Source organism: Vidua macroura, unplaced genomic scaffold (genome assembly GCF_024509145.1).
Source record: "Vidua macroura isolate BioBank_ID:100142 unplaced genomic scaffold, ASM2450914v1 whyUn_scaffold_107, whole genome shotgun sequence".
NCBI classification, from domain to species: domain Eukaryota; kingdom Metazoa; phylum Chordata; class Aves; order Passeriformes; family Viduidae; genus Vidua; species Vidua macroura.
In genome coordinates this window covers 471,916-490,696 of record NW_026530542.1, presented here as the reverse complement: position 1 = coordinate 490,696, position 18,781 = coordinate 471,916, and the positions used below count along the sequence as shown (strand labels likewise).

The 18,781-nt window shown below is 59.8% G+C and overlaps 2 protein-coding genes across 2 annotated transcripts in view; both read right to left on the bottom strand.

Annotated features, from left to right (window-relative positions):
• On the bottom strand, positions 1–3,809 carry STAC3 (SH3 and cysteine rich domain 3). Its single transcript, XM_054004755.1, has 12 exons — positions 3,750–3,809; positions 2,966–3,032; positions 2,341–2,599; positions 2,087–2,184; positions 1,799–1,874; positions 1,627–1,718; positions 1,457–1,523; positions 1,189–1,238; positions 975–1,069; positions 675–726; positions 387–524; positions 1–99 (listed from the first exon to the last, which is right to left on the bottom strand). The coding sequence occupies exons 2-12, from the start codon at positions 3,029–3,031 to the stop codon at positions 1–3; spliced, it is 1,092 nt and encodes a 363-aa protein (XP_053860730.1). The 5' UTR covers position 3,032; positions 3,750–3,809.
• A 1,074-nt stretch (positions 3,810–4,883) lies between these two features.
• R3HDM2 (R3H domain containing 2) overlaps positions 4,884–18,781 on the bottom strand; it is a 39,188-nt gene continuing 25,290 nt past the window's right edge. The window contains 15 exon segments of the mRNA XM_054004727.1: positions 4,884–5,569; positions 7,101–7,185; positions 7,283–7,383; positions 7,471–7,615; positions 7,763–7,932; positions 8,623–8,723; positions 9,709–9,863; positions 10,185–10,420; positions 10,849–10,957; positions 10,959–10,976; positions 11,519–11,761; positions 12,332–12,421; positions 14,526–14,683; positions 16,434–16,666; positions 18,481–18,512. Of these exon segments, the coding sequence (XP_053860702.1) occupies positions 5,223–5,569; positions 7,101–7,185; positions 7,283–7,383; positions 7,471–7,615; positions 7,763–7,932; positions 8,623–8,723; positions 9,709–9,863; positions 10,185–10,420; positions 10,849–10,957; positions 10,959–10,976; positions 11,519–11,761; positions 12,332–12,421; positions 14,526–14,683; positions 16,434–16,666; positions 18,481–18,512 (2,223 nt within the window). The 3' untranslated portion in view covers positions 4,884–5,222.

Sequence of the window (18,781 nt, the reverse complement as noted above, 5' to 3'; positions counted from 1 at the left end):
TCAGATCTCCTCCAGGAAGTCCACAGGGAACAGCCCCACTTTGCGGCCGGTGAAGACTTTGACGTAACCGTTCACCTCCTCCCCCTTCTGCACCACGATCTGCGGGCGAGAAGGGGCCGGGTGAGACCCCCGGGACCCCCCCCACCCGCCCCAGGGCAGGGGTAACCCCCGGGACCATCCCAGAGTAGGGGGAACCCCCCCAGAGCAGGGGGAACCCCAGGTGTGGAGGGGTCGGGGCAGAGCAGATCTCATCCGAGGGGCTGGGGGAGGTGGGAAGTGGGGGGACGGTGATGCTGGTTATGGGGTGCAGCTGTGATGGGGGGCTTGGAGGGGGGCTGGGGGTCCCCGGGTGGTGATGGGGGAGAGGGGCGGGGGTCCCGTCTCACCTGATCCTTCTTGAGCGTGATCTGCCCGATCTCCCGGTTGCCCACGAAGGACCGCGTCACCTTGTGCACCCGCTCGCCCGCTCGCACCCGGATGATGAAGTTGGGGGGGAAATACCCGATTTTCTCACCGATCTTCCCCTGGAAGGAAGCAGTGGGGGAGTGAAAGGGGGGATTGGGGCCGATCCGGGGGTCCCAGATCCACCCCCCCCGCGAGGCTGGGGGTGACAGCAGGTCTGGGTGTCCCCTCCCGCAGTGCCACGAGCTTTCCCAGCCGCACTCCGGCCTCACCCGCCACCACTCCTCGTTGGAGTCATCCACCACCGTGATCTTCTCCCCCGGCCTGGAAGGGAAGGAAGGGCTCTCTGAGGGGGGCAGCACCCCCAGCCATGGGAGACCCCAAGGAAAATCGCTTTTCCTTCAGGATCAGCTCCTCCAGCCCCGGATGTGGCACGGGACACGCAGCCCATGGGCTCAGGGACAGGCAGGTCCTGCCCAGAGCAGCTCAGCCTTGGGAAATCCACGGATCCACATCGAGCCAAACCCCCCAAAAACCTTGGGAAAGAGCTCAGGACGAGGCTGGGAACTCACGGGAAGTCCAGGTCGTCCTTCTCCAGGGCTTTGAAGCGATAAAGTGCCACGAAATAGTGGGACTGCAGGAACCCCCCTGGCTGTGGCTTCTTGCTCTGGGGGACACAGTGGGGTTTGCAGTGCCAGGGGCTGCAGACAGCCCTGAGGATCCCAGCAGGGAGATCCCACAAGCTCTGCTCAAGGCTTTGGGGTGCAGGGCGAGGATGAGGGGTACCTTGTCATCCGTTGGGCTCTTCTCAGCCTTCTTGTCCCCTTCGGAGGCACCTGGGAACGGGAGGAGGGGTCACACCTCTCCTGGTGGTGCCTCCCGAGGGTCTCCTTGGCCATCGTGGGGATAAGTGAGAGCCCCAGGGTGAGGACATGAACTGGGGACCCTCTTTCCGCAGGGCAAACCCACCCTGGTGACCCCCCCACAAATGCAGCCAGGGGCTCCCTTCGTGCCCGCATGGGCTCAGCCCCCCAACCCTCGGCCCCGCGCTCACCACCCTCAGCTTTGCTCCCCACCGGCTTCGTGGCCTCCGACTCCTCGTCCATCATCGCAGCCAAGGGCTGGAAGGCAGAGAGAGCTCTCAGAAGGTGCAGAATGAGGGGGGCTGGGGGGTTAGCGGGGTGCACCGGCAGGAATCTGGCGGGAGCCCGACCCCACACTCACGTTCTTCTTGTCGTCCTGCCCCTTCTTGCGCTCCTTGTTGGCCATGATGACGCCCGTCCGCAGCGTCTCGAACACGGGGTCGCTCCTGTTCGCTGCGGGGGCAGGGGAAGGGTCAGGGGGGGGTTCACGAGGGGTTGGGGACACCCCGGAGCACCCCAGCACGGGGACTCACCGAGCTGGTCCTTGGTGCCGGCGTACTGCTGGTCGCTGTAGAGGGGGGAGCTGTACGCCCGCCGGAACCCGGGCGGCTGCGAGGACAGAGGGGGGGGGTCGGAGCATCAGCCACCCCCCGGACCCACCTGTCAGAGCTGGGGGGACCCCGGGAGGGGGATGCCGGGGTCCCCATGAGAGCCAGGAAATGACAGGGCTGGTGGCACCCGCGTCCTGCCCGCAGGGGGCCGAGGTGGCCGCTCCCGGGGGTGCCCGACCCGGGGGCCGGAGGGGCGGGGGTGGCACTCACGATCTTGCCGAAGCAGCGCTGCATCTCCACGTAGGACTGGCAGTGGTGGTGGATGTTGGTTTTGCAGTTCTTGCACCTCAGGCCAAATTTGTTGTTGACTGGCAGTGGGGTGGGGGGGGGTGGAAAGGAGAGGGAATGTGACACTGCAGCTGTGAAACGGCCGGGACAGAGCCCTGCGCGGCCTTGGCCCCCAGCCCCAGCCGTACCCGCGGCCCCCAGCCCTGCCCGTGGCCCCCAGCCCCCTCAGGACTCACGGACGATCATGCGGGCACAAACATCACAGAATTTGGGCTTTTTGAAGTAATGGTCTTTGAACTTGTGGGGTTTGTCATTAACAAGTTTCTCGGGTTCGGGAGGGGGCTCGGGCTCCTCCTCCTCTTCCTCCTCTTCCTCATCCTCATAGATGTAGTAGATGGGTCCCCCCGAGGGGCTGACCAGCTCCCCGTTGGGCTGTGGCTCCGGCGCCGGCTCCTCCTTGGGCTTTCGCTGGAAAAGTTGCTTCAGCTTCTGCAGCTGCTGGGGCAGGAGGGGACGGACGGTGTGTGGCAGTGTGGGGGAGGCAGGAGGGCAGACACCCCGTGCCCAGCTCCTCGCCCCAGTCACCCCCTCCACAAGCGGGAGGAGATTCCAGGAATGCTCTGAAGATGGGGACCCTCCTCCCAGTCCCGTGAAGTCTCCACAGAAGAGGAAGCTGCGGTTCCTGAGCCCCTCAGGGATGTGGGCGCGCCAGGGAAATGCCAAGCTGGGAAATGCCCACCCAACACCCGGCTGGATCAGGGTCCCACCAGGCACCCCAGGCCTCCCAAAGCGGCAGGCAGGATGATGATAGAGAGGGGGCTTCCCCCACCCACCCGAACTGCCCTGTGGGCACCCACTTACCCGGCTCTTGGGTTTCCCACCTGAAGCAGGTGAAGCTGGTGGCTCTGGCACTTCCTTCTCCGTCATGCTGCAAGGGGAAGAGATGGCGTTGGCTGGGGCACTTCCAGCTGCAGGAGCCCGGCAGGGGATGGAGTGGTCAGAGCCTGCTGGGTGGGCAGTGCCACCCCTTCCCCTGCCCGTCCAGCAGCCCCTGTCCCAGCGAGGGTCACTCCCACCGCCCATCCCAGCCCCTGCCCTGGGGCCAGGGCTGGTTCTGCCTCGGTGAGCCCCAGAGCCAGGCCGGAGGAGGTCGGTGCCCAGCCCAGAGCGTGGCACATCCGCTGGCTCGGGGACGTGGTGCCAAGTGCTGTGTGCCAGCCCCTGGGCTACCTGCACGTGCCCACCTTAGCCCGGACATCGCCATCTCACCGTGAAACCGCAAACTGCGCCACTCTCGGCCCCTCAGATGAGCACACGGGGGAACACTGATGGGCACCATCCGGCTTTCGGCTGCCACCGGGGCAGGACCTGCTCCTGCATCCCCCAAACCATCCCGGTGCCACCTTCGACAGCCCTCCCCGCAGTGCTTCCACCCAGACCTCCCTATTTTTGGTGATACCCACCCTGCAAGCCCCTCCAGCCCCCGCGGAAAGCAGCCAGGGAAACCATCAGGAAGCAGCAACGGGAACGGGGAGCGCTGGGGCGAGGGGCACTGCGGGAATGGGGCACCCCCAGGCCCTGCAGCAGCGGGGGGGGCCCAGGGTGGGCACGGCCACGGCAAGAGGGGCACACAGGGGGCACTTACCCTGTGCTTGGCGGGCTCGCCCTGCGCTGGAGAAGCCCCCGAAGGGCGGCCGGTGCCGGAGCCCCGTTGGCCGCAGAGCCCCCAGCCCTCCGTGGCGGGGAGGGCGGCAGCCGCGCCGGTCCCGTGGCGAGCGGAGTGACAGGGCAGAGGGGGACGACAGCTGAGCGGTGGCGGGGCTGACGCCGGGAAATTGGAGCCCCAGCGTGCGCCGGGCGGGAGCAGGCGGAGGAGCCACCGGCTATTTGCGTTGGTGGGTTGCTGGGCGTGCCAGGGGCCCCCCCAGCCTGGCTTGGGACAAAGAAGGAACCGGGCACAGCCAGGGCTCCAGGAACTGGGCACACCGAGGGTTCCAGGAGCTGGGCACACCAAAGGCTCCAGCTTCAGTGTCTCCTTCGCTCGTGCGTTGGAGGCTGCTGCGGGTTCAGTGGGCAGAGGGGCAGCAGTGGGGTCTGTCATGGGGTGGAGTGGCTGCCTCGCACCCCCTGGCACCAAATCCTGCTGGTCCAGGCTCCGCTGGGATGGCAGGAGCTGGGCCCTGGAGTTAATGGGCACCCCGAGGGCCCTTGGGTCCCTGCCTGGCTGTGGGTGGCAGCGAGGTGGGAGTTGGAAGCAGCCTGGGGTTGGAGCTCCCCTTCCTGGCAGCTCTTACCTGTCCGGCTGCACCTGCTCAGGAAGGTCGGGAGCATCCTGCTACTGCCAGAGGCTCTGGCTGTGCCACCCCAAATCCTGTCCCCACCTGCACCTGCCAGCTCCAGGTGCTGCTCCTGTCAGCAGGAACGTGATGTTTCCTGGCAGGGCACACAGCTGGGGCCACTCCACGCCCTCATTCCTGCCCTGGAATTCCACAGCTGGATGGAGCTGGCGGCTGGGAGAAGAGGCCATGAACATCTGTCAGGGGAGTCCAGCCCCAGTCCAAATGCTCTGATCCCAGCCTGGGATCCCCACTTTGGCACACCATGGGCTTGCAGCCCTTGGACGTGCCAAGCTCAGGGGCAGGACTGGGCAGGATGGTCCCCCTGGCAGTGTCCCTTCTGCTGTCCCCTCACCCCACTGAGGCAGCACAGAGCCCCCAAGCCCTGGCACTGGCAGAGAACGGGAAGTTACGTTCAAGTGATGGACAATTTTCCTTTTTTTCTTTTTTATTTAAAAACAACCCCCCAAATAAAATAAAACAAAAAAATTCCCCCCAACCCCCCGCAAAATAATAATCCGATTAAATAAAATGTGCAGTGAACATACCAATCAACACCTGTATGTGCGGTCCAACACAGTGCTTAAACAAAACCATAGACACAGGGGAGGGGGGCGGGCACGGGCGTCACTCCAAAAATAATAATTAAAAAAAAAAAAAAAAAAAAATCAACTTCTTGTCTCTTAATTATGTTCATATAAATATATCAAGGAAGGAGGGCGAGAGGAAGGGAGGGCGGGAGGAGAAGAGGCCCAGGGGAGTGCCCGGTGCCCACGGGAGCCCTACTGGGAGCTCGCCCGCTCCAGCACCCGCAGGTCGTAGTTCTTTTTGGCCACGCGCAGTTTGAAGCGGCTGAGGGAGTTGTTGAGGCGGAGGGAGGCGTTTTGGGCAGCCAGCGGGCTGGGGAACACGGCCACGATGGTGTATAAGGCAGCGAGGTCACTGTGCCTGCCGTTCTCCGGAGTCCCGCTGTTGTCCCCGCCGCCGCCTCCGTCCCCGCGGCGCCCCTGAGTCTCTTTGAGCCACTGGATTTTGGCACCGGCCATGGCGAGCTGCGTGAAGAGCTTGTCGGCCTCTGTCCGTGTGATGCCCTCGGGCAGGTCTGTCACCTCCAGCACCCGGCCCAGCACTGCAGGGAAGGAGCCGCGTGTCACCGGTGCCCCCGGCTGGCTCCGGGCTGGAGCACCCGCCTCTCCTGGGCCCAGGAACGCCCTGGCAGTGCCAAGCTGCCCCCACTGGCTTTTAAGCCAGCCAATCTATTCTTTTGAGCCCTCCAAAGCATCCCTACCTGCTCTCTGGAATGCCCCATCCCAATCCCTTCCTGTTTTGCTTCAGGACAAGATGTGGGTATTTCCCAGTGTCCCACAGCTACAGGGGCACCTGGCATCCCCCTGGCATCCTTTGGATAGCTGGGCAGGGCAGGCTTTCCCAGGGGCTCTGCCCTGTTTTCCTACCCCAAACCTCAGATAGCAGGACTGGGAGCCAACCCCACGCTCCCACCCTGACCCTGGGAGGGAGAATGGCTGCAGCCATGGAGGATGGTGGCACTGGGTGTGTCCTGTCCTGTGCTACCCAAATCCCTCTGCAGCTCCTGGCTCCTGCCTGGTGGTCCCCAAATCCTTCTGCAGCTCCAGCCCCTGCCCAGTGGTCCCCAAATCTCTCTGCAGCTCCTGGCTCCAGCCCCTGCCCTGTGCTACCCAAACCCCTCTGCAGTTCCTGGCTCTGACCTCCGCCCCTGCCCTGTGGTGCCCAAATCCCTCTGCAGCTCCAGCCCCTGCCCTGTGGTGCCCAAATCCCTCTGCAGCTCCAGCCCCTGCCCTGTGGTGCCCAAATCCCTCTGCAGCTCCAGCCCCTGCCCTGTGGTGCCCAAATCCCTCTGCAGCTCCTGGCTCCAGCCCTGGCTCTGGGCTTAGCAGAGCTGCTGGAGGGATTCTTTGCTAATATTAACGTGGCACGTACGGACCATGCCAGGGGCAGGAGGGGGTAGGCAGCTCTTAAAGGGCCCCTGCAGCCAAGCTGCTGGTGGTGACACTGAGGTGACGTGGGGGACAAGCCTGAGGTCTCCAGAGGGTCACTGAGGGCTGCTCCATCCAAGCTGTGGGTCCTTCCCAAGGACCCAGTGGAGACACTCTGGACATGGGTGGAGAGAAAGGATTCATTGAACCCTCAGCCCTCGCAGCCACCCTGGGAGATCCCAAACCTCAAAGATGAGGCTCTGAAGCTGCAGGCCCCATGGGAAAGGGAAGCATGGGTGGGAAGAGTGACTTGGGAAAGCAGTGCTGGGAATGAGATCTCAGAGTCTGGACACTCTGTTGATGAGGAATAAAATCCCAGCTCTGCCAGCTCCACCTGCTCCATCACTTCCACCCTCTGAGAGGCAGGAATAGCACCCAGGTGTCCTCCTCAGAGGTTTTACTCCCTGTTCACCCACCTCCCTCAGGGCACAGCGGCCTGGGGCTGGATCTGCTGCACCCCCAGCCTGGACTCACCTGGGCTGGTGGGTGTTTGTGGGTGTGGGGAGAAGGGAGTGGCAGGAACCACTCTCCAAAACCAGCACAGGGTTCTGTGGGATGCTGGTGTGGACAGGGATGGCACCTGGAGTCTCCAACATCCATTTGTGGGGACATCAGAGGGCAAAGAGGCTCGAGGGGGTCACTTGCCTACGTCACTTGTCCCCAGGTCGGTGGACGCCGATTTCAGGGCCTGTCTCTTGCTCCGGTTGCCGTGTTTCATTCCAGTCTGCCCCTTGGAGGAGAAAAAGGGCACCGTGTCACCTCGGGGGACATTGTGGCTTCAGGGTGCCCACAGAGGAGCTGGGGAGGGAGCCCTGGCCTGGCTGTACCTGGTGTCCTGTGTAGCTGGGCTGGTTGTGGAGCAGCGGCGGGGGACACAGGGACAGGTTGTACTGCAGAGGTTGGCCCAGCAGCGAGTACCTCCCATCACCTGCACAAGGAACCTGAGTTTGTGGGGATCCCAGGAAACATCACAGCATTCCCAGCCCCGGGCTGTCCCCACAGGCCTTCCCCTTACCTTGTGCCGGGCCCATGGGCCGGGGGAACTGTGTGAGGACGGGGAGGGGGCTCAGCCCCGTGCACACACTGTTGAGGTTGGTGACGGGCGACGGCGTCGGGGACTGGGTGGGGGACGTGATGGGGCTGTTCAGCTGGGTGCTGGCCTGGGGGAGGGACAGTGTCAGACACCCCCAGTGCTTGTGACCGCTCCCACACCCACCCTGACCCCGTGGGGTGACCCCCCAGCCACCACCCAGCCCACCCCCAGGCCTGGTCTGCCTCGTCCCAGTCCCTCCCAGTCCCCCCAGTACCTGAGCACTGCTGTCGGGGTTGTAGAGGTCTCCTGGCTTCTGCCCCCGCTGCTCCAGGCTGTAGTACTTACAGTGGCTCCACTGCACCACGGGGGGGTTTTGGGGGGCCTGGGGGCCGTTGGGGACATTCAGCTGCATCACCACCACACCAGGGCCTGACGGGGACACCCCTGGGGACAGACACAGGCGTGTATGGCCCAGGCTGTGCTGCTGTGGGACACAGGGCACCTGCCTGTTGTTCCCCACAATCCCACTCTGGACCCTCTCCTCTACCACTCATGACTTTTCCAGGCTGGAGAAACCCCACCAGGACCCTCTGGGGATTCCTCTCTAATAGCAAAGGTTCCATCTGGGAGGGATGATGTTTAACCCAGGAGAAATGGGAGCACAGGGGCCAAGCTGAGGGATGGCAGCTCAGCGACCGCTCTGAGCATCTCCACAAAACTCCAGGCAAAGGCTCCAAGCACGGATCCAGGTACAGAACTCCAGCATCCCACCTCAGATCCTGCAGCTCACTAGGTCCAGACCTCCATCATCCCAGTTCAGCTTCTGCACCAGCTCACTCCCAGCAGCTGTGACAGGCAGCAGGAATCCCCAGCCTCCCCATCTGCAGCTCTTCCCTCTCTCACCAATCCACAGCCCACCCAGCTCCCTCCACCCCACTGCCCACCCTGGCAGGGAGATGCCAGGCAGGAGCCAGTGCAACATCCTGACCATCCCCTGGGGGGTTCCCAGCCGAAGGAATCCCCTTGCACAGAAGCTGCCAGACTTGGCTGTGAAGTGGCAGCTCCACAGCCCGTGATCCCAACGCTGATGCCACCTCTGGAGTGGATGCCAGCCCTGCCCGTGGCCCCTGGTACCTGAATACTGCTGCTGCATCTGGGGGGGGCTGCAGGGCGCCGGGGACTGCGGCATCTGGTACTGCTCGGAGCCAGGAGGCTGCAGGAACCCCACGGATGGGCTGTGGAGCAGAGAGGGCTCAGGTGAGGATGGGGATGGGGAGGAAGAGCCGGGGCATCTGCACAGGTTATTCCCAGCTATTATTGTCACTGCCTTTAATGAAAAGATGGGGTTATTTTTGGGCTAAGAACGATTTATTGCTCAGATAAACATCAGTCTCAGGGGCTGTGAGATTTTAAAGGAGCAAGCAGCCAGCCATAGCTCAAGACTAGTCACAAGTTTCTTTGTTACAAAGTAATACAGAACTTTCTAAACTAATAGACAGTTGTTACAGGATTTATTTTGTTTTTCTAACCTATCACCTTGACTTACTTCTGCTGCATTGTGGATACTTTTGTCTAATGGGCTCTAACTCACATGCACACATCTGCTTCTGTTATAACTTCTAAACTCTTGGTTTATTCTACACAACCACACCCCTACATTATAAACCCTTCACCATCTTATCAATGCAGTTTCTCACTTACTTAAGGCATATTCTTACTTACAACTATAGAAACATAAGTTTATGATATTTCTGCTTAATGTCTGTGTATTGTATTTTTACATCAATCTAAGCTTCTCCCAAGGCTGCAAATCAAACCCTTCCGTGTCTGTGGAAGTTCCTATTTTTGATTCCCACACCCAGCTCCCTCTTTTCTGGGATGGCTGAACACACAGGAGCCTCTGGAGAGGGCTGGGCACACAGGAGCTTGTCACAGTGGTGGTCAGGAAGCCCTGACCAAGGGAGCCAGGGGTGGACAAGCTCAGGGAGGAGCAGCACTTGTGGTACCCACCCACCTCCAACCACAGGAGCAGAGTGCTCCATGCTCACAGCAGGATCATCATGGAACCACCAAAGAGAATCACAGAACCTCCCGAGCTGGAAGGGACCCACAAGGCTCATCAAGGCTGACTCCTGGCCTTGACAGGACACCCCCAAAACCCCCACTGTGGGCACAGCACCCCTTTCTCCCCCAGGCAGGCCAGAGCTGCTGGAGCTTTACCTGGTGCCATTCTGCTGGGCAGTGGGGATGACACTGTAGTAGATGGGGACCCCTCCAGCCTGGAGCCCCCCCTGCACAGACTGGCTGGCTGGCACAAGCACTGGCTGCTGGAAGGGCTGCTGGACCACGTTCTGGGACTCACTGGCCATGGGAACCTGGGCAGGGAGGAAAGCAGCAGGTAACAGGTAACAGAGCAGGGGAAACTGGCCCAAGGAGACAGCAGCAGGGTGAAGAGATTCCAGGTGGTTTTTTCTTACAGCCCAGAGCAACCTCACCCAGGCACAGCCCCTCCCAGAGATTCTCCCAGTCCTCCTGCTCCAGATGTGTCCCACAGATCCCCACGTGGATGTGCCCTCCCCAGGCTGGTAGGCATGCCCTGTGAGCAAATCCCCACCTCTGGCTCCATCCCTCGGGCACATCCTGCCCAGCCAGGGCCCCCTCCCAGCACCCCACGCTGGGGAGCAGCAGATGCCCACCTGGTACGAAGGCAGCGGCGTGTACTGGACCATCAGACCTTGCATCTGGTTCCCCATCCCACTCCTCTGGCTGCTGAGGAGCCCGGGGGGCTGTGCCTGCTGCACCCCCATCACGCTCTGCATCTGGCCCCCCATGTTGTTCCTCTGGCTATTGAGGAGCCCGGGGGGCTGCGCCTGCTGCACCCCCACCACACCTTGGTATGTTTGCTGCTGGTTGGACATCATTGGCTGTAAACCTGCCAGAACAGGGTTTTAATGGAGTAGCTTCTCAGCTGGACACAGGAAACAGAGATTTAAGATTTAGGGAATCAAATCCTGCCTCTGCCCCCACCTCTTGCTAAACAGTGGGGAAAGGGCTTCCCTTGGAGCAGATGTAAACACACCCAAGGGAAGCTCCTGGCTTTAAATTCTCCTGGCAGCCCCTCAGTGGGGCTTAAATCCACCTCATCCCCTCCCCCAGGAAACTCATAGGAGAGGGAGGGGAAGGACACACCACCTCTGCAGATAGAGGCATCCCAACTTCCCAGCCAAGAGGCAGCTCCAGCAAAGAGTGGGAGACAGGCAAGAGCGACCTGGCCCCAGGCAGAGCACGGGAGATCTCTGGAGCCACCAAAAGCAGCAGGAAAGGGAAAGCTGCCCCCTTCCCCCCTTTGCACCCCCTTACCTGGCTGCTGGGACTGCTGGGGGAGCTGCTGCGGGCGCTGGGAGCTGTAGGCCACTGGGTGACTGAGGGGTCGGTATTGCTGGCTGGAGTTCGGGTACTGCCCGGGGGGGGTAGTAAGAAACCTGAATCTATCAGGGGCAAGAAAACCCAGTGGTGAGAACACAGAAGGGAGCAGGACCAAGAAAGCTGGTCCCCCAGGACCAGTTTTCTGTCTCACCTGGCCTGGCTTCTGCCGAAGGGAACCACCCAGGGCTTTGGCTCTGGCCAGCTGATGGCTCCTCGGGGAACCCTTCCCGCGCCTCCCAGCCTCCTCATCCAAGCCTGTCCCAGCACAGTAGTGCAAGAGCACAGTAGGCACAACTCTCCTCACAGCTCAGGGGACAATCCTAGAGGTCATAAAGCCCTGCAGGACCCCAAAGAGAGCTTAGAGGTGTCAGCCCTGAGTCCGGCCACTGTCCCTCCCCACCGCTGTGAGCCAGGAGTGGCCCGGGGGGTCCCAGGAAGGAGCCTCGTGGGCTCAGAGGGACACGGGGATCATCCTGTGCCTAACAGAGGAGCGTGAGACCCAGAGCCTGGACCCCCTGGATGGATCCATCACCAACTAGCAGCAGAAAAAGAGGGACCCACTCCCCAGCAGCCCCTGGCCTGCCAGCTCTGGGGATGTCCTTACTTGCTGGGGAGGTTGAATGTAGCCCTGGGGCTGCAGCACCTGCTGAGTGGGGGCTGTGTGCCCCGAGGCAGAGTAGCTGGAGGTGGGAATGGGCTGCCCAGGGGTTGCCATGATGAATCCTGTCTGCTGAGGGTGCTGGGAGATGAGGGATGACTGGAACATCGCCGAGGAAGGATCCGGGGCTTCCGTCGAGCCCTGTCGGCTGAGGCTGATCTGCCCGAAGGGGCTGCTGAGCTCGTCGGCCTGGAGTGGGATAAGGGGGAGGATGGAGGAGGATGGCACGTGGGACAAGAGCAGTAGGACACAGCTCTGCTGGTAAATGCAGACCCCTTCTCCCTGCTCTGGGAGAAGCCCCCCAAAAAGGCCCCCACACATGAGCCACAGACCCAGAGCAGGACAGGGGGACATGCGAGCTGAGGGGGCCAAACGCTCAGCAGACGCTGGGGACACGTGGGGTCCCACGCAGGCAGGGGTGACACCACATCCCATGGGGGACACCACTCCCAAAAGATCCCCGTGGAGACAACACAGGGGCTTGGGCTGAGCCCACAGGGCAGCCACGGCCCCCAGACCCCAGCACTGAGCACAAGCATTGCTGGGGAGCTCTGGGCTGGGAATTTGCTCTTCCCAGGCTCTTTCCAAGGCCACCACTCCAGCAGTGGTGGTCCCGTGGCCTCAGGCATCGCAGAGCTCCGTGAATCCCAACCCCAGGGGGGTCGGCGTTCGAGACATACCTGATCAGCACAAGCTCACACAACACAAACACAGCACAGAGCACAACAGACAGTGCAGAAGAGGAACTGGGGTTTATACCAGGTTGTACTGCTGGGGTGGAGAGACTGGCAAGAGGACTTGGGGGCAGGAGCTTGGAGAGTACGGAACAGGCTGCAGCGCCGGGACCGGCTACGACCAGCGGAGAAGGGAATGGAGAGAGATCAGGGGGAGGAGGGAGGAAAAGGGGAAAGGAAAGGAAGGAAAGGAAGGAAAGGAAGGAAAGGAAGGAAAGGAAGGAAAGGAAGGAGGAAAGGAGAGAAAGAAGGAACAACAAGGTTAGTCAAGTGAGCCAACTGCAAACACAGAGGGGTGTTGCAGGGAGTTGGGAAGCACAGAAACCATTCCAGGGCAGCATCCATCCCATCAGGCACAGCCCAGCTGGAGGTTCTGAGGAGCTGGGGAGGGGTGAGCTGCTCTGGGGCTTGTCTGGCAGGAAGAGTGACACGAGTTCACCAGGGCCAGCAGCAGCACGAGAGCCACGTCTCCCAGCACTGCCCTCGTGTCTCTCCTGTTTCCAGCATTCCCTACAGTGCTCCTTGGCCATTCCTGTACACTCACCTTCCACAGGGACCCCTACTTTGTCACCTGGAGCACTTTATGACAGCCCCTCACTAAAACCCACACACTGTGCTTTGGGCACCAATGGTCAGCACTGGATGAGGAGTTTGATCCTTTGATTTGACTTTTGGTGACACAGAAGGGACATGGGCATGGGGACGGTGCATTTCCAGACCCTTCACCAACAGTCAAACAACCTGAAATCAGTTTTTCCAGGCCCTAAACCCTTGGATGAGACAGCAGAAGATACAAACTGAAACCCCAGCACAACCCAGTGATCCTGCCTGAGAACCCACCCAGGGACTCTGCTGGGTGTCAGACAGACACCCCAGCTCATTCCTTGAGGCCCAGAATCCTCCACAAACAGATCCACAACCCTGCAGCCACTCCAGGGCCCAAGAACTACCAGCTCCCCCCTCTCCTACAGCTGGGAACAGCCAGCAAGGAGCTGCTCCTGTTACCTGCAGTAAAAGCTTTTCCAGGAGGTTCTTCCCTCCTTTCAGCCCAGTCTAGTGAAAACACTGAGAATCATGGAATTGCCCAGGTTGGAAGGAACCTCAGAAGAACACCTGGTCCAACTTTCCATGGAGAAGGGAGCCTTGGTATGATTATCCTCCCTGCTCTGCTCCATCTTGGACTCCTCCAGTGTAACTCCAGCAGCTCTTTGCTGTAGAGTGAGTCCAAGGGGATGCCAGAGGATCCCTACAGAGCCCCTGAGCAGGCTGAGATCCAGCACCAACGTGGCACAGGAAGGTGCCAGGGATACCCCCACACCACATGAATTTGCTCCCCAAACCCACATTGGGATGGTTCCCACCCCATCCCCACTCCTGCAGCAGGACAGGGCTGGGCTGTGGGTGGGCACAGCCTCAGGAGCACAACAAGTGCACAGAAATGTCACCCATGGGTGTTTCCTGGAGGGTTCCAGCCCTGGAAAGAGCCCAGCAGGCTGTGGGACATGGAGCATCCCTTGGCTGTGGGACATGGAGCATCCCTGTAACCCCATACTGGCTTTAACTCAGGGAGGGATGGTCTGCAGAGCACACCCGGCGCTGCTCCAGGTCTGCCTCCCCCAGCACTTCAGAACACCAGTCCTGGGGAGCTCAACTCCAAAATCCATTCAGGCTGGTCCTGAAGGGAACTGGTTCCAGTTTGCCACTCATCCAAGGGCTACAGATCCTTTTCCAGGGATGATGCTGGCCCAGCAGAGCTGGGAATGTGGGATATCCCACAGAATCCCTCAGGCACAGCAAAGCCCAACCCTCTCCTGCTCTGCCACAGTGGGACAGAGAGCGTGGGCACCCCCAAACCCCAGAGCACCAGAGCATCAAAGAAGTTTTTATCATACAAGAGAGAGAGGTGGGAAATGAATTCACAGAGAGTTCTCGAAATCTCACAGAGGTAGTGGATGAAGGTATAGGCATGGAGGAAGGTTTTGGATTAAGACCTTGGAACAATGAATCATAATTGCTATCAGATATAACTTCTGCCCTTTGAACAGACTGGACTTTCACAGCATTAAAATTGCTGTGTTGTAATACAGCAATGCTTAACGTGAGCAAAAAAAGATGCTTTAAGCAAGTAATATTAACAAGAGTTATATTCTGGTAAAGCTGTGAAACACAAGGGATTCCTCTGCCCTGCCTCCCCCCCACGTGTGCCCTGTGGGACTCACCTGGGACATCATGGGGCTGCTCATGGCCGGCTGCTGCTGGGCTGGGGGGAGGCCGGGGGCCTGCGGGGGCGGCTGTGGGGCCGAGCAGGGCAGGAGGCCACGGCTGGGCTGCGAGGCTGGGGACTGGCTGCAGGCCTCAGGGCCACCTAGCACCAACCCTGCAACAGAGAGAGGCATGGAGGGCTGGGATCCAGGAGGAAAAGGGGGGGGATCCTGTCACTGCTGGAGCTTCTGACAAACAGGCAGAGTTTGGCTCTGCTCACAGCAAAGCAAGGTGCTGACACTCCAGGGGGGTTGTACCTCCCTCCTCTCCACGGCCAGGTGCACACACTGACCCTCCAAAGCTGATCCTGGGATCTCCTCCTTGCCCCACTCGCAGGGAAGAGGAATCTGGCTGCCAACAGCAGCTCCTGCCTGGTGGAGGCTCTTCACCAGGGATCCCAAAAGCAGGGAGCTGCCAGGTACACCTGCATCAGCTCAGGACCATGAGTCTGTGGGAAGGAGCTGGAGAGCTGCTCTCAGTCTCTCACTCCCAGCTCAGCTCTGGGCACAGCTCCACCTGGACACCAACACTGTCATGGCCTGCCTGGAGCAGAGGGGAGTGGGGGGATCCCATTCCAGAGCCTCACAGAGCCCCTTTGCTCCCAGGAAAAGGCTGAAAGCAATCCCTCCCCATGGCAGGAAAAGCTGGGAAGGAGCACAATCCCCACTGCTGGCACCCAGCTGGGAAGTGTCTCCTCAGTATTCTGGTCTTACTTGCAGAAAAGGGATGTGCAACTATTGCTCAATGCCCAGAAGCTGCTGTTTAACCAATTCTGCCTCTGATCTCCCACATTTCCACAGCTGATCTCCAGGGATTCTGCTGAGGAGCTCTGGCAGCAGCCACACACTGCAAAGGAGGGACTATTCCACTGCCAGCTGCTCAGGGACTGGATGGGAAAAGAGCCCCTGAGTCCCAAGCACTTCCACCCCCATGGAATAAACATGAGGATATGGAAGAAGGTGGGCTTGGTGTTTTTTTCCCCTCAAGTGACAATTCCTTTACATTTTCCCCTCCTTTCTCCCAAGATCTTTCTAATCACTTGCCATTACATAAAGCCTGGAAAGCAACTGTTCTGATCCCAGGGGGGACCTGGAGGGAACATTACAGGAAGAGCCAAAAAGCAGCTTCTCTCTCACTCAGCCCCAGGTAACGCTGCTGAAGGGGTGGGAGAGGTGATGGTGAGTTCTGAAGAAGTGGGTGATGAACCAGGTGCCACACCCAGATGGCACATCCACGCCAGGGTACCGAGATCCTGGTGCCACCCATGTCCTGTTTTAACCAGAGCATCACAAACCCCAATTCCCCAATTCACCTGTCAGCCAGGTGTCCTTTGGCAGGGAAAGAGCTCCAGTTCCCCAAACCAAAACCTGTCTGACAGGTGTTCTTTGGCAGAGAAAGGGCTCCAGTTCCTCAGCCCAAAACCTGTCAGTCCTAGTGACTGACTGGAGACAACCAGGAATCCTTTGGCAGGGAAAGAGCTCCAGTTCCCCAACCCTAAACCTGTCAGCCAGGTGTCCTTTGGTAGGGAAAGGGCTCCAGTTCCCCAACCCAAAATCTGTCTTGGTGACAGACTTGAGACAGTCAGGTGTCCTTTGGCAGGGAAAGGGCTCCAACCCAAAATCTGGCAGGTGCCCTTTGGCAGGGAAAGGGCTCCAGCTCCCCAACCCTAAATCTGTCAGTCCTGGTGACAGACTGGAGACCATGGAGACAGTCAGGTGCCCTTTGGCAGGGAAAAGGCTCCAGTTCCCCAACTCCAAACCTGTCTGCCAGGTGTCCTTTGGCAGAGAAAGGGCTCCAGTTCCCCAACCCTAAACCCTGTGTGCCAGGTGCCCCTTGGCACCTGCCTGGCAGCAGCAGCGCCGTACCTGCCCGTGAAGTCCTGCTGGCAGTGCTGCCCTTGCTGCTCCCGATGCTGTCCCCCCGGGTCAGGATGGAGATGCCACTGAAGCTGCTGGCTTTGGTGACAGGTGGCCTCAGGCTGCGGATGGAGCCGTCCGAGTCCGTGCTGCTCCAGGGCCGCGGCTCCAGGGATTTGATCTCGCTCTCGGTGCTGCTCTGGCGGCTGCCTGAGGCCCGGCTCAGCCCGTCCCGGGTGCCCCTGCAGAGACCAGAGGAGTCAAACTGGGCTCCAGTGAAGGGACAGCAGCAGAGCTGCTGGTGCTGCACCAGTACACCCGGTGTGGGGTGCCAGGGACAGTCAGCAGCTGGGTTTGGGACCCTTTTGGGGGGTGCAGGGGGAGTCTGACAGCAAAAACCTCCCTGAGGCACAGCTTTTTGTGCTGACCCAGCCATGTGGTCACAGGCAGCTCCAGGCCCCTTCCCCAGCCTGGAAGAGACCCCAGCAGGGTCAGAAAAAGATCCTGTGCTGAAGACCTTCTCATGTCAGAAGAGGGAGCTTTTAAAGGCCTGGAGATAAGGCTGATGGAGATCTTGGAGATCACTTCCCACTCCAGCCCTGCTGAGGATTTCTGCCCAGCTGGGCCTGCTCACCCAACGTTGTGGCTGCCCCATCCCTGGAGGCATCCAAGGCCAGGCTGGAAGGGGTTTGGAGCAATCTGGGATAGTGGAAGGTGTCTCTGCCCGAGGCAGGGAGGTGGAAAGGGATGAGTTTTAAAGTCCCTTACAACCCACACCATTCCAGGATTCTGGGATGTCGCTGCTCCCAGAGCTCTGCCCTCACTGACCATCCCTCCATGGCCCAGGCCAGCTCTGGCCACAGCAGGACTTTATGGGACCAGCAGTGAGCTGCTCCACCAGCCCAGCTGGGAATGGGTACCCAGGCTTTCCCTGGGGAAGAGCTGCTGAGCCTGTCTCACAAAGAGAGGCCTGGAAGGAGCTCCTGAGGTGATGTCCTGAGATGCTGGGAGCACGTGAGAGCCAAAAATGCATCTCTTGGAAAGCAGAACAATGGTTATGTCTCCAGAGAGCTCAAAATGGTCCTGAGGCCTCTCCCCTCTCTCATCCAGGGGAACCCCAAAGCAGATTAACTGAGCTCCTCAGGGCCCAGGGCAGCTCCCAAAGCTGCAGCTGCATCAGCAATGAGGTTTTTGCTCCATTCTGGGGGAGTTTTACTCCAACCCCACAGGTCTGAGAACCATCCTTGCTGTCCTGAGCAGCTCTGATGCAGGCAGACCCCAGGACACAGCCCCTGGGATTGTGCTGAGGACACCACATTTTCCAGGACAGCAGGAGAGGGACAAAGCTGCTCCTGCCTGGTTCAGATCCTCCTGTCCTGTCCCACACAGAGCTGCCCCATCTCCAGAGCTTTGGCTGGCAGAGCAGAGCACAGCAGGGATGAGGCTGTGTCCCTTTTCATCCCATTCTTTGTCCCCACACCTCGGCAGCGGGGCCGTGCTGGGTGATTCCTCAGCCTCACTCCAGCCCTTTCATCCATGGGAAAACTGCTTAACAAGAAAATGCTGCTCAAACACGTCCCCAGTGCCCTCAGCAGCTCCTGTGGCTCAGATGGAGCCCGAGACACTTCACTGTCATCATTAAAGTCACTCAGCCTTGATAATCAGGGATTAGGGAGAACCCTGCCTGATCCTAATGCTATCCTGGCACTGGATTTCCTATCTTTTTGGGGAACAAGAGGTGCAATGGTTTGAAAACTGCTGGAATTCCTCCCTGCCATTCCCACCCTCCTTTTTTAATCGATGAATCAGCCAAAAAAAGGACTGGAAATTGATGTTGCAAAGAAAACACCTTCAGTAACTCGACGAGCAGCTGTGAACAGGGGGATTCAGCATGACACGGCACAAAAGAAATCACACAGAAATCCTTACAAATCTGCCTCTGTCTGTGAGAGCTACAAGCAAAGCATTCTGTGGAGAGTCTGACGAGGGAAAAGCAGCATTTTAGAGTCATGCAGGGCTTTGGAGACACTCCCAGGGGCTGCAGGGCAGCACTCACCTGCTGTCTGTGAGGTATCCGTTCTGGCCAGACTGAGAGCAGGAACATGGAGATGGGGAGGAAAGAAAAGGGAGACTCAGTAACTCTGAAAGAACAAACCCAGGTGATTCCAAAGGCTGGGGCTGGCACACAGAGTGTGCTGAGGTGTGGTGTTGAGCCTTCTGCACACCAGCTCCCTGTGGATCTCCATCCAGGCCCTTTCCTGATCCCTGAGACCTCTCAAATCTGAGTCCTCAGCTCCCTCCTCCACTGAGGCAGCTTTGATGGTACCTTTGTCCATGTGACAACCAAGGCCAGGCAT

Excerpts from the sequence above, each read along its gene's own strand:
- STAC3 (XM_054004755.1), bottom strand. The coding sequence starts at position 3,031 with ATGACGGAGAAGGAAGTGCCAGAGCCACCAGCTTCACCTGCTTCAGGT. Across the intron at positions 2,600-2,965 it reads GTGGGAAACCCAAGAGCCGG|CTGCAGAAGCTGAAGCAACT; the intron begins GTAAGTGGGTGC and ends CTGCCCCAGCAG. Across the intron at positions 1,719-1,798 it reads CGGCACCAAGGACCAGCTCG|CGAACAGGAGCGACCCCGTG; the intron begins GTGAGTCCCCGT and ends CTGCCCCCGCAG.